This window comes from Rhincodon typus, chromosome 43, assembly GCF_021869965.1.
Source record: "Rhincodon typus isolate 14 chromosome 43, sRhiTyp1.1, whole genome shotgun sequence".
Lineage (NCBI taxonomy): Eukaryota > Metazoa > Chordata > Chondrichthyes > Orectolobiformes > Rhincodontidae > Rhincodon > Rhincodon typus.
The window spans coordinates 4,517,515-4,532,291 of NC_063374.1; the positions used below are offsets into that span (position 1 = coordinate 4,517,515).

A 14,777-nucleotide genomic window follows, 5' to 3' on the forward strand; every position below is an offset into this window, starting at 1 on the left:
CACCTTTAAGACACTTTACATCCTTGTCAGCCACTCACAGTCCAACCAAGTTTGGTGTTGTCAGCAAACTTTGTTTTAACCAGTACCTTATTAACCACATTCTTGATACACTGGCGAAAATAAAATACCTCAAAGACTGCAATCTACTGCGATGTCTGAGTATTTAGTATAACACTGGTGTGTATGCCTCCTGCATTACATTTCTGTTACTTACCGTGTAGTTTTACATTGATTTTAGGAGGTGTGTTGATGTTTTTACATAGATTTTTTGAGGGACGCTGTGAAGTTTCGCTTGGTCAACAAACAAGGGTAAGGATCATATAATTAATGGTAGGGTCTTGGGAAGTGTTGTAGAATAGTGGGACCTACGGGTGCAGGTACATAATTCTTTAAAGTTTGTGTCACACATAGACAGGGTGGTTAAAAAGGCATTTGGCACACTTGCCTTCATTGCTCAGTCCTTTAAGTGTAGGAGTTGGGACGTTATGTTGAAGTTGTACAGGACATTGGTCAGGCCTCTTCTGGAATTCTGTGTCCAGTTCTCGTTGCCCAGTTATAGGAAGGATATTATCAAGCTGGAGAGGGTTCAGAAGAGAATTACCAGGATGTTGCCAGGTACGGAAGATTGGAGTTATAAAGAAAGGCTGGAGAGGCTGGGACTTTTTTACTGGAGCATAGGAGGTTGAGAGGTGACCCAATAGAAGTTTATAAAATAATGAGAGGTGTAGATAGAGTTGATGGTAGGTGTCCATTCCCTAAGATGGGGAATTTCAAGACTACAGGGCACATTTTTAAGGTGAGAGGAGAGAGATTTAAAAAGACATGAGGCAAATTTTTTTACACATAGGGTGGTTCACGTGTGAAGTGAACTTCCTGAGGAAGTGGTGGATGCAGGTACAATTACAACATTTAAAATACATTTGGATGGATATATGAATAGGACAGGTTTGGAGTTCTGAGGAAGGGTCACCGGACCCGAAACGTTAACTCTGATTTTTTTCTTCATGAATGCTGCTAGACCTGCTGAGCTTTTCCAGCAACTTCTGCCGTTGTTGGAGGGATATGGGCTAGGAGCAGGCAGGTGGGACTTAGTTTAGTTTGTTCAGCATGATTATGTTCAGGATTATGTTCAGCATGAACTGGTTGGACCAAAGGGTCTGATTCCATGCCGTATTGACTCTATGGTGAGGGTTTACTGCAGTTATGCAAACCTCTTGATTATTACAACATATTTGATCAACTGGCACACTCCTGGTCCCATAGTTGCTGCTTAATAACATGTTTGCTGCATTACATTTGATTCCCTTGTCCAAATGATCATAGAATCCCTACAGTGTGGAAGCAGGCCATTCGACCCATCCAGTCCACACCAACTCTCCGAAGAGCATCCCACCTAGACTCACCACCCCTACCCTATTCCTGTAACCCTGCATTTCCCACGGCCAATCCACTCTATCCTGCACATCCCTGGACACTATGGGCAATTTAGCACAGCCAATCCACCCTAACCTGCATATCCCTGGACGCTATGGGGCAATTTAGCACGGCCAATCCCCCCTAACATGCATGTCTTCGGACTGGAGGAGAAAACCGGAGCACCCAGAGGAAACCCACACAGACGTGGGGAGAACGTGCAAACTCCTACACAGACAGTCACCTAACCCGGGTCCCTGGTGCTGTGAGGCTGTAACCACTGAGCCACCATGCCACCCATTGATGTATATTGTGAATAGCTGGGGCCCAAGCACGGATCCCTAGTGTACCCCACTGCCTTCCACTCCATTTATTCCTGCACTGTTTCCAGTCTGCTAACCAGTTCTCAATCCATGCCAGTTTATTATCACCAATCCCATATGCTTTGATTTTGCATACCAACCTCTTATGTGGGACTTTATCAAAAGCTAATCCAAATACACCACATCCTGGGGCTTCCACACATCTATTCAACCAGTTATTTCCTCAAAAAGCTCCAGCAGGTTTGTCAAACATGATTTCCCTTTCATAAAATCAACCTTGTGTAGTTTGTTATTTTCCAAGTGTCCTGTTATTGCATCCTTTATAACAGGCTCCACCATTTTCTCTATGTTCGGTCTATAATTCCCCGTTTCCTCTTCCCTCCATTTTTGACAATGTCAGGGGGAGGGGGTTACATTTGATACCCTCCAACCTACCGCGACTGTTCCAGAATCTACAGAATTTCGGAAGATGATAACCAAACCACCCATTGTTTCCATGGCCCATCTCTTTTAGCACCCTGGGATGTAGATTATCAGGCCGTGGGAGTTTGTCCACTTTCAGAACCATTCATTTTTCCAGCACTTCACTAACCCTAATCTCCCTCAATTCCTCCTCCTTCAAAGACTCTTACTTCCCTAGCATTCCTGGCAAATTATTTGTATCTTCTTTTGCAAAGTTGTTTAATTGCTGCATTTCCTTGTTACATTTATACATAAGTAGATTAATTAATTAAAATTTCAATCGCCCAAAAGTCTCCATGCCATCTCACAACAGCCTTTCCCTATGTCTGGAGCTGTGATTCCTTTCAGTTTCAGAATTTATCACCATTCAGGTCAGCTACCCCTCCATCTTCATCTAGTTGCTGTTGCTAAGAAAGCATATTCGACGCATCGAGGGCAAGATTGGGGTGGTGTCATGGTGCCTCCCCTAGTCTAATTGCACGTTGACTTGCCCCCTGTGCTGTGACCCCAGGAGAGAAGCCTGTAGGGTTTGCAGGAGAGGTGGTGATGCATGGACAATAAGTGCCAACTGATAAGAAAGAAAAGTTGATGTGACTCAGTCAGCAGCCTGGTCTACAAAGGGAAAAACCATTCCCTGGTACTGAGTCGAATATGATTGCTCATGTTTGGAGGGAATGTGCCACTCTTCGCTTCCCCACAGCGGTAGGAGGATGTGGCTGCCAAACTGTCAGGTACTGCAATTTCCAGGAACCCTCCCCTGTGACACATCTGTAGTCGCTCAGCCAGATCAGTCTCGACTCAGAACAGCACTCACATGTACACAGATGGCTCACCATCACTCACGTGATTTATTAAAACAAAATGTTAACGTTAACTCCGATGGCTTTTCACGTTGACTCAGTGGAATGAAACTAGAAAAGTACCCCTGGTTTGCAGACACATATCTACACTCAAAGAAGGCAAAGAAATTGTGTTTGTGGATGGGATAGTCAGGGGAGTGGGGTTGAGGGCGGGATAGAACTCTTGATAAATATCGGGCATGTTTCTTACCAGCGCAGCCTCCCGCCTGACGAGGTGGAAAATTGCTCAGGTTATTATCCTGTCCAGAAACAAAAAAGGACAAATCCAACATCATCAGTGATCAGTAAAGTCTCATTTTTTGGAAGGTGGAAGGTATGATCAAGCAGCACTGAGCCAAAAATAATCTACTGAGTGATGTCCAGTTTGGGTTCTGCTGAGTATCGTTAGCACCTGACCGCATTACAAGCACATAGACAAAAGAGCTGAGTTGTGGGCAGCAAAGTGGCTCAGTGGGGGTTAGCACTGCTGCCTCACGGCACCAGGGACCTGGGTTCGATTCCACCCTCAGGCAACAGTCTGTGTGGAGTTTGCATATTCTCCCTGTGTCCGTGTGGGTTTCCGCGGGTGCTCTGGCTTCCTCCCACAATCCAAAGATGTGCAGGTTTGGTGGATTGGCCATGCTACATTACCCCATAGTGTTCATGGCTGGCAGGCTAGGTGGATTAGCCATGGGAAATCCAGGGTTACAGGGATGGGGTGGGTCTGGGTGAGATGCTCTTCAGCGGGGTGGTGTGGACTTGATGAGTTGAATGGCCTGCTTCCACACTGTGAGGGATTCTATGAATTCCTGAGGTGAGGTGAGCATAACATCAAGGAGCCCTAGGAAAACTGGAATCAATGGTTATCAGGGGGCAAACTCTCTGCTGGTTGGAGTCATACCTGGCATGTAGGAAGATAGTCGTGGTTGTTGGAGGTCAGTCATCTCAGCTCCAGGATATCTCTGCAGGAGTTCCTCAGTGCAGTGCCCTAATCCCAACCATCTTCCCTCCATCATAAGGTCAGAAATGGGGATGTTCGCCAATGATTGCACATTGTTTAGCACCGTTTGCAACTCCTCAGAGAGTGAAGCAGTCCATGTTCAAATGCTTTAAGACCTGGACAATATCCAGGCCTGGACTGATAAGTACTAAGTTACATTTATGCCACACAAGTTCCAATTAAACAATAACCATCATGTAGAGAGAATCCAACCATTATCTCTTGATATTTAATGGTGTTACCATCACTGAATTCCCCACTATCAACATCCTTGGGATTACAGTTGACCAGAAACTCAGCAGGACTTGCCTTATAAACACAAAGGCTACAACAGCAGGTTACAGGCTAGAAATACTGCAGCGAGTAACTCACCTCCTGACTCCCAGAGCATGTCTACCATCTACAAAGCACAAGTCAGGAATGTGATGGAATGCTCCCCATTTGCCTGGATGAGTGCAGCCCCAACAACACACAAGACGTTTGACACCATCAAGGCCAAAGCAGCCCCCGCTTGATTAGTGCCACATCCACAAACATCCACTCCCTCCATCACTGATGCTCAGTAGCAGCAGTGCATACCATCTACAACATGCACGGCTGCAACTCACCCAGGCTCCTTCAACAGCACCTTTCAAACCCATTAATACTACCAGTTAGAAGGACAAGGGCAGCAGATACATCTGAACACCACACCCCGCAAGTTCCCCTCCGTGTCACTCACTACCCTGACTCAAAAATATATTGGCTGTTCTTTCACTGTTGCTGGGTCAAGATCCTGGAATTTCCTCCTGGAGAACATTGTAGGTGTATCTATACCATGCAGATTGGAGCGGTTCAAGGAGGGAGTTCATCACCACCTTCCCAAGTGGCAATTAGGGAATTGCAATTAATGTTCGGTCTAGCCAGGGACAACCACATCTCATGAAAAAAGTTTTAAAACTATAATTGGTCCAGTTCTCTGGTCCTTCCCTTATAACACTTTTTTCTATTGTGTATTTTATTCAACTTATTTTTTAAAAATCGCTATTAATATGCAACCACTACTTTTATAGGCAGTGCTTGCCAGATCACAACAAATTGCAATGTATATAAAATATTAATCACACCTTCTCTTCCTCCAGATATTTTGCCAATGATCTTTAATCAGTTACTTGAGTGGAAACAGTTTCTCCTTATTTATTCAGTCAACACCCTTTGTGATTTTGAACAACTGTTAAAACTCTCCAAAACCGCCTGTGTTCTAAGGCAAACAACGCCATCTCCTCCACATGCATCAAAGTCGTGACTTGGAATAATTTAAGCATTCCTCCACAATCACTGGGTCAACACCTTGGAGCTCCTTCCCAAAGATCACTGAGGCTGCACCAGTAGCAGCTGTTCAAGAAGGCAGCTGACTTCCATCTTCTCAAGGGCAATAAATGCTGGCCTAGTCACCAATACGCACGTTGCTGTGAATGACTGGAAAGAAGAGCCTTGTACCTGGCCCCATTCAAATAAATCTCATTTACATCCTCTCCAAGTCCTTAACATTCTTCCGAAAGTTTTCTGCCCAGAGTTGAGCATGGAGTTCACCAAGGTCGAACCCACGATTTATAAAATATTAGCATAAGCTCCTCATTTTTGTACTTTGTTTCTCTATCAATTGGGTAAAAAAAATTATTTTTGAGCGCTCTTCAGAGCTACATCTGATTTTCAAGGACTACTTTTTGGTTTCAGGGGCTCCTTTCTCATTCTCACTGATTGGGCAGTGCAGTCACATTGTGACAATAGTGATGTTGTTGACACTTGGGGTATTTGGACCCACATGGAAACAGAATTAGAAAACTTACCAATATCCTCAATAACGATCAACTCTCCATTTAACTTAAAGCCACTACACAAAAGGAAAGAATACATTAATTTCTTGTACAGCACAGGAGTTAAAATTGTTTTAACAGGCATAGGCTAACAAAAGTTTTTTCTTTCAAAACAACTCACAAAAAGCCTGAACACACTTTCCCAAATGTTGGGGTTATAGCTAATGCGTTTCCATCACATGCCTAAACTGGAACATTTTAACCAAGCATTTGCAACTTTATTTACCACATTTCAGGGTCTTAACGTCAGGTTTAAATTTAATAATTGACACAGTGTTCATTACGACAGCATCCTCTGCATTTTTCCCATATTGTGGCTCCTGGACATATACAGGCTTAAGCTCCAGATTCCATATTTGTTTGCATGGATATCATTGGCTTGGTGCTTTCAAGTTTTCTTAGTTCCCAGTTAGAATCATAGAATCTCTACAAATGCAAAAGCCACTCAGCCCATCAAGTCACACTGACCCTCCGAAGAGCATCCCACCCAGACCCACCCCATCCCTCTAACCCTGAATTCTGCCTATGGTGAATCCAACCTAGTCTGCACATCCCTGGACACTACAGGGCAATTTTAGCATAGCCCATCCACCTAATCTGCACAGCTTTGGACTTTGGGAGGAAACCCAGGCAGACAGAGGGAGAATGTGCAAACTCTACACAGACAGTTACCCGAGAGTAGAATCAAACCCAGGGTCCTAGGGCTGTGAGACAGCAGCGCTAACCACTGAGCTTTGCTTTGTTGAAAAGTTAGAAACTGCTTTCCCTGTTCTCCGCAACTTCCTTCTCTCCTGTTGCAACTCCCTCACCCAACATTCTTTCCTCGTAGCTTCTGCTTTTGCAGCCTTCTATGTAGTGAACCCATCAGCAGTAAGGACAGTGGAGTTATGTCCTGTGATAGGAGGAGTAACTCCTTACCAATTCTATTAACTGGGTTGACTTCTCTCATTAGTCACCCGAGCGAGTGAATTCTGTCCAGTATTTTGCAGGCAAATCCACCTTTCGCTGTCCCCCATGTATCTGTCATGAGTGAGGATCCCCATATGCTTTCTCTAACATAGCTTTTCCCTGGCATCTTTGAAGATTTATGCACTTGAATAGAGGCCACTCTGTTCTTGTGCCACAAAAGATTTACTTCTCTCATTTGAAATCTCAGTCCGAAGGGGAGAAAAGGCAAAAATCCAAGGGGTTTGGGTGAATCAAGCAGACAATGCGAGTTTGTTCAGTATCTTTATTATATTAAAAAAAGCATTCCTGAAGCACTCGACAATTTGGGTGCAAAAGGAGAGCTGGAAAAATTTATACATCAACTGACACCACCTCAGGGCATCGCAAAGTGCTTTAAAGTTTAAGTAGGGTGACAGCTGAAATGCAAGAAGCCTAGCAGCCAATTTACACACAGCAAGCTCACATGAACGACACTTGTCATAAATAGCAAATAAATTATTTTTCAGCGACATTGAGAGATAAAGTATTGGCTCCAGAGACATTAGCGAGATCTCCTCCTAATCTTTTTCCCACACCATCCCCACAAGAGTCACACCAAACACAGGAGGTGGTCGTTTGGCCCTTCAAATTGTGCAGATGTGCTGTTAATCTCCACCAGAGAGGGCAGGCAGTGGCTCAGCTTAACTAAATCACCAAACCTCTGCCAGCACTACACCCACCTTGTTATTACTGGCACTGGAACTGCAGACCCAGGCCTCTGGAGCTGGTCTGGAACCAAAGGACTGGTGTAGCTGGCTGGCTTTTTGAAGGTATTTGGTCTTGCGTTGGGGGGAGTTGGAGAGCATGTGAGGTATTGTCAGGGCAGACTCTGGGTGTGAGGGTGAGTGGGGAAGGGGAAAGACTGAAGCATGCGGAAGGTGCTTGCTGGGGTAGGGAATTGAGTATTTACAATGCTGGAGGAGATCGCAGCTAGGAGCAACAAAGATAAATTTTAAATGTGCTTCACTCAAAAGAAATGTACAGATTGCAGCTCAATGTCCATCAAGGAAACAGGTCTTCTCTGGAAGTGTTCTCCCTAAAGTAACATGGATTCTTTTAAATCCACGGGGTCACTCCCTCCTGCTACGTGCCTGGCCAAGGCTGACATTGTACCCTTCTGTTTCTGAGGTAGTGGAGTCAGGGAGCAAGGAACCCTTCCATCCCCCCCTCCCACAGCTGGTCTTGGAGGGGCAGGGATGGGATTGGGGGTGAAAATACGGAGGAGGAAGGTCCCACACCGTGTGGGCCTCCCACCCACTGCTAGACAAGGCCCTCGTCACCCTCCTGCCTTCGCTTTTTCAGTCATGTCACGTATTCAGCCCTGTTCTGTCACACCACCGGCTGTCCCCGAAGCCTCACATCGTCGAACGGGCACAGGTCAAGCACCTGAAAAAAAAAACCAGAGGGGCAACGCATTAGCTACCACAGAGAGCTGGAAGAAGCCATTCTGTCCACCTGAGCCTGTTCTGTCTTTCGTGGCCTTTGTACCGTAACCCGTTTTGTTGAAGGGTCCCGACCCGAAACGTCTGCTTTCCTGCTCTTCTGATGCTGCCTGGCCTACTGTGTTCCTCCAGCTCCACACTGTGTTGACAATATCTTGACCTTACCCTTGAACGTACACATTTGTTGCTACTCCACCCTCAAATCCCCCACAGCCTCTTTGGAGAGGAGGGAGATAGCGTTTCAATCCCTACAGTGCAGAAAGAGAGACCATTTGGCCCTTCCAGTCTGCACTGGCTCTCTGAAGAGCATCTCACCAGATCCAGCCCCTACCGTATCCCTGTATTTCCCAGGCTAATCCACCTAGCCTGCACATCTCTGGACTGTGGAAGGAAACCCCATGGAAACACGGGGAGAATGTGCAAACTCCACAGTCACCTGAGGGTGGAATCGAACCCCAGGTCCCATGCGCTGTGAGACAGCTGCTCTAACCACTGAGCCACCGTGTCGCCCCCATGATTTCCGCACCGGAAGAATAGAGTTTCTCTCAAATCAACTCGAATCGAAGAATTGTTTCAAACACCCCAATTAGATCACTGGGTAACGTTCCAGACACTCATCTTTGCTCTTTCTGATACTGGAGTCAAACATGAAGAGTTTTACAAAACAGTAGATAACACAACAAACAGGAACAAGAACAGGCCATTTGGTCCATTGATGCTGCTGCACCATTTTGATAATAATCACAGCCAATCTTCTGCCTCAACCTCATGTCCCTTGATTCCCCACAAGACCAAAATAAATCTGTCTCCCCAGTCTTAAAATATATTTAACGGTGGAGATTCCACAACATTCTTGGGGGAAAAGAGAACGCCAAAGATTCACAATCCTTTGAGTGAAGCCTTTCCTCCTCTTCCTGCTCCTAAGTAAATCAGGGCCTTATCCTGAGACGGTGTCCCCTGTGTCCTAGATTCCCTGACTGGGGTCATGGGACAATCTCCCAGTGTCGACTCTGTCAAACCCCTTCACAATCTTGTACGTCTCTAAACGATCACCTTCCATTCTTCCAAACTCTGGAGAACACGGACCCAATTTCGGCAGGACCCCACTGTTATTGGTGAGGGCCCCCCCACCCCCTCACACCAGGGACCAACCTCGTGAAATACTGGCTCCGATGCAAATATACCCCTCCTTCAACGTGGAGCTCAGAACTGCGGACGTGGTGTTACAGTCATGGTCTCACCAAATTCTTTACAACCGTGCTCCAGTTCCCATGCCTTCCTCACTGCTCGTTGCACGCTGCTTCGGCAGTGCCGTGAGGTTTGCCTGCACTTCCCCACGACACCACCCCCCCAACCCTGGGAAGAAGTCACGTACGTTGCCGTTGCTGCTGGCGAGGTCCAGCGGTGTATCCTCCTCCAGGTTGGGCAGCAGTGGGTTGGCACCGGCCTGGCAGAGGGCAGTGGCGATGCCGGCATCCAGGCGCCCCACTGCCAGGTGGAGGGGTGTGCAGCCGTTGTACATCGGAGCGTCCACTTCGCCCCCGGCCCGCAGCAGACGGGTCACCAGGCCAATCTCCCCCAGCTCCACCGCCAGATGCAGGGCGGTACGTCCACTTGTCGACTCCTGCCAGCCCCAGAAAGAGAGAGAGAGAGAGGTCAAAGAATTAGGCAGAAGACAGGAATGACATTCCCCCACCCCACCCAGCCACAGTTTGTAGGTTGCCAGTCAGCTGGTTAGATAGAAACCGAGAGAGGGAGAGAGTTTATTTGACGTGCTCAGTCTCACAGCTCTCACCCACAGCCGTACCATAGGCAATACCTGTTTATATGTGCTCACAAACAACGTCCACCATGTGTTTCTCTTAACCTGAACAACGTGATCGACTGGACCTCTTCATGGTTCACCCTCTCCATCCCAGAGTCACGTTGAGTCTACCCCAAATGAACTCTGGCAGGGGGGGCACAATGACAGGCGAACCATGTGAAATCTTGAGCCAGTTCCAAGGAGACTGCTACACAACGCGAAACTTCAATTAACCTGAAGACACAGGCCTGGGTTCAGTATTTCAGGACTGTCGGGTGCAACTGGGAACGAGTGAGCAACATGGGTATCGGGGCCCGAGTCAAGAACCTGCTCTGCTTGTCGGCAACGCGTCTGGGTCTGCTGCACTAGAGCCTGTGTAACAGGGATTGAGACGAGGATCTCCCCCTGACTTCGGTCAGGGACGTGTACCAAGAAACTTGCTTCTATCCAGTAAAGCCTGGTAGGCACGACGTATGTGTATATGTGCATGCATTTGTGTCGGTGTGTGTGTAAGTGTGTAAAATATGTCTCTCAGTGTGTGTATGTATACTCATTGTGACTCATAGAATCAGTGTAGAAGCAGGCCATTCAGCCCATCAAGTCCACACCAACCTTCCAAAGGACATTCAATCCAGACCCACTCCCTTACCCTATCCCTATAACCCTACATCTCCCGTGGCCAATCCACCTAAATTACACATGTTTGGACTGTGGGAGGAAACTGGAGCACCGAGTGGACACCAACGCAGACCCAGGGAGAATGTGCAAACTCCACTTAGACAGTCACTCAAGGCTGGATTCGAACCCAGGTCCCTGGTGCTGTGAGGCAGCAATGCTAACTACTGAGCCATCACTGGATATATGCACACATATGTGTATGTATCTCTGTATGTATGCGCACGTCTGTAGTTTGGTATGTTGAAGGTTGGTAAGTGGAGTCACGGGGTGGTGTCTGACCTGTGTATTGACTCTCGCTCCTGAAGATAGCAGGTAGTCCACCATCACATCATTCCTATAGAGAACTGCCAGGTGCAAACAGGTCAAACCTGCAGGAAGAGAGATCATTCAGTAAGAAGGTGGAACACGGTCTGGTTCCAGTTTCCCCTTCCCAATCTCAACTGGGTTCATTGTCTTTCCACAGGATAATGAGGGGAGACCTCTCCACCAGCACGAATGAGCATTATCTCAGTGATATATCCCAACACGTGCAGGTTGGAACTCAAAAGCTAGTCCTCAAGGCATCTCACTTGGGACAAGTATCCCCAAAGGCAGAAAGAAAGAATTGTGTTTTTGTGGCAAAGCACTCCATGGCCAGTCAATCACTTTTTGAAGCATGTCCACTGTTGTAAACATAGGAAGCGCGGCAGCCAAGTCTGTGCATAGCAAGATCCCACAAACAGCAACAAGATGACCGCCAAGCAATCTATATATTTTTTTAAATAAAGAAGAATTCTCATGCTGTAGATCGATGGATGGACATTGGCCAATAACTCCCCTGCTCTCACTCGAGATCAAATTGCACCCCACCGGGCAGAAGGGATCATTGGTTTAATGTCTCATCCTAGAGACAGCACCTCTGACAGTGCAGCACTCCTGTGGTCAGTGTTGCCTTTTTGTTTGTACTTTAACGGTTTGAACCCAGAACCTTGTGACTCGGGAGTCGAATGTACCATCAACCGAGCCAGGGCATTCTCTCTCCAATTCTCTGCACCAAGTGTGGAATGTGACCGAGCATGCGGTTAGATTTTGTGACAAAGGGACTGCATTTGAAGGCCCACACCTTGCCAGTTGTGTCTCTCGAGGTTCTGAGGTCCCACTGGGTTGGGGCTGTCACATCCAAACAGGGTGTGCTCTTTGGCTGTAACGGGCTTCGTAAGGACCGGCACACACTCTTCCAGGCTGTACTGGCAGGCCAGGTGCAATGCAGTGTTTCCATTGCGATCCTGCAACTCTGTGTCCACTCCCTTCAGAACCAGCTGCCGTACTATCTTTGTCTGGCGTGTGTACATGGCCAAATGTAGGGGCGTCTGAAATTCAGAACAAATTCTGTTTAGTGCAACGTCAGCGCATAGCTAGCACTCAGTCGGAACATGGTTGGAGCAACGGAGCGTTTCACAGGAAAAGAGAAGGCCCTAGAGCCTTTTCCCACACTATGCCCATAACCCTGTACGCCACTGATAATCAATAATTTATTAACCACTACTTTGAGCCTTGTCAGAGATCGAGTGACCTCTGTGGAAGAGATTTCCAAAGGTTCTCCTCATCTTGGTGTGAAATGGCATTCTCCTTATTTTTAATTTGTGCTCCCTAGGTCTAGATGCCCTGACCAGCATCTCCCCTGTCTATAGCTTTAAGCATTTTGTAAGATCACCTCTCATTCTTCTAGAGAATACAGTCCCGGTTTACCCAATCTCCCTTCATAGGACAGTCCCACCATCCCTTGAAGAAGTCTGATGAACCTTTGTTACACTCCCCCTGAGGGAATAATATCTTTCCTAAGATAAAGGAGACCAAAACTGTGCACAGTACTCCAGGTATGATCTAACTAAGCTCCTATACAATTGAAACAAGTTATACAATTGCTTCTGTACTCAAATCCGCTTGTGATCAAGGCTAACATTCTTATTTGCCTTCCTAATAGCTTGCTGCACCTGAATGTTAGCCTTCAGCTACTTAACAACAAGGACACCTAGATCCTTTTGTACACTTACACTTTCTAACGTATTGCCATTTGATAAATATTCCGCACATCTGTTTTTACCTGCCAAAGTTGGATAACCTCACATTTTTCCACACTATGTTGCATCTGCAATGTTTTGCAGAATCACCAAGCCTTTACAAACCCTCCTGAAAACATTTGACACCTTCCTCACATTCTCACTTAGTTTTGATTCACCTGCAGTTTTGACAATTTCACATTTGGTCCCCATGTCCAAATGACTTTTAAAAAGTGAATTGCTGGGTCCCTACGCAGTATCCCACTAGTCACAGACGGCCAATGAGTCTTTATTGCTACTCTGTTTTATCTGTTAGCCAATCGTTATGCCAATGTATCATCTCCTAAACCAAATGCTGTAAACAACCTCCTCTGGGGGACTTTATCAAAAGCCTTCTAAAAGTCCAAAATCTAGTCCATCCATCAATTCCCCTTTATCAATTTCATCAGTAACATCCTCAGAAAAAACAGAACAACCTTGTCAAACAGGACTTTCCCTTCTCAAATCTATGCTGACTATGCCCAATCAGATCATTTTTATCCAAGTGTTCATTTATCACATCCTTTACAATAGATTTTCCCTACTCCTCATGTAAGGCTGAACGGTCTGTAATTCCCCATTTTATTTCCTCACAACTTTCTTAAATAGGGGGGTGACATTTGCAAGCTTCCAATCTGCAGGAATCCTTCCAGAATGTATGGAATTTTTGCAATGACGATCTCAACAGCCGCTTTCTTCAATGCTCTGGGATGTAGGCTATTAGGTGCCAGGGCTTACCAACTTTCAATCCCATTAATATGCCCAGTACTACCTTCTTACTAATACTAATTTCTTTCAACTCATTCTCTCTAGTCACTTGGATCTGTAATTGAGAGATTTCTTGTATCTGCTGCCATTTCTTGATCCTCCATTATAAATTCTTCTGATTCCACATTTCCTTTTTACGATCCTGTAGAAGCTTTTACAGTCCATTTTTTTTTTGCATTTGTATTCTGTTCTTCCTTTCTTTATCAGTTTCTTGGGTCTCCTTCGTATTCTAAAAACTTGTCTATCCTCAGATTTGTTACTGTTTCAGGGCGCTGTACAAGTCTTTTCTTTTAATTTTACACAATCTTTAAACTTCCTTTATCAACCACAGTCGAATGATTTTTTGTAAGTTTTCACACCTTGAAGCTGTAGGCCAAGTAGTACTTCCTTCAAGACTAATCGGTTGCAAACGTATAGTCATGCCTTTTAATATACTTTTCCCAAATTAGCTCGGCCAATCTGTGACTCATGGCCTCATGATTCCCCTTATTTAAATTTAACACCCTTGCTTCAAATTGAACTACCTCACTTCCAAACATAATGTAAAAAAATTCTATCATATTGTGGTTACTCATTCCGATTGTGAATTAGCCCTTTCTCATTACATAACACTAGAACCAAAATAGGCTGTTATTTAATTCGTTCCTTGACATACTGCTCTAGAAATCCATGTCTGAATCAGTGCAGAAATCAATTCTGTGTACCTTTACTGTTCAATTGGTTTCCCCAGTCTATGTGCAGATTGAAGTCACCCACTCTTGGAATACTGCGTTCAATTCTGGTCTCCCTGCTATAGGAATGATGTTGTGAAACTTGAGAGGGTTCAGAAAAGATTTACAAGGACGTTGTCAGGGTTGGAGGGTTTGTGCTCTTGGTAGAGGTTGAACAGGCTGGGGCTATTTTCCCTGGAACGTCGGAGGCTGAGGGGTGACCTTATAGAGTTTTATAAAATCATGAGGGGCATGGATAAGGTCTTTTTCCCCAGGGGAGGGGGGAGTCCAAAACTAGAGGGGCATAGGTTTAAGGTGTGAGGGGAAAGATTTAAAAGGGACCTGAGGGGTAACTTTTTCACGCAGAGGGTGGTGCGTGTGTGGAATGAGCTGCCAGAGGAAGTGGTGGAGGCTGGT

General features: G+C 45.9%; 2 protein-coding genes across 3 annotated transcripts in view; one reads left to right on the forward strand and one right to left on the reverse strand.

The window, feature by feature from the left end:
• The window catches only part of LOC109922123 (transmembrane protein 151B-like), an 83,602-nt gene that overhangs the window by 20,044 nt on the left and 48,781 nt on the right, over positions 1 to 14,777 (forward strand). The window contains exon 2 of one of the 2 annotated variants that reach the window (XR_007266053.1): positions 5,159 to 5,570. The exons of the other annotated variant lie outside the window; for it this stretch is intronic. The gene's annotated coding sequence lies outside the window, so the exon portion shown is untranslated. Of the gene's footprint in view, positions 1 to 5,158; positions 5,571 to 14,777 lie in introns of those variants that run through there. 2 annotated transcript variants of the gene reach the window in all.
• On the reverse strand, positions 7,111 to 13,056 carry LOC109922124 (NF-kappa-B inhibitor epsilon-like). Its single transcript, XM_048619613.1, has 5 exons — positions 13,000 to 13,056; positions 11,907 to 12,198; positions 11,084 to 11,172; positions 9,698 to 9,946; positions 7,111 to 8,266 (listed from the first exon to the last, which is right to left on the reverse strand). Exons 1-5 carry the CDS (start codon positions 13,054 to 13,056, stop codon positions 8,210 to 8,212), a joined length of 744 nt encoding a protein of 247 aa, XP_048475570.1. The 3' UTR covers positions 7,111 to 8,209.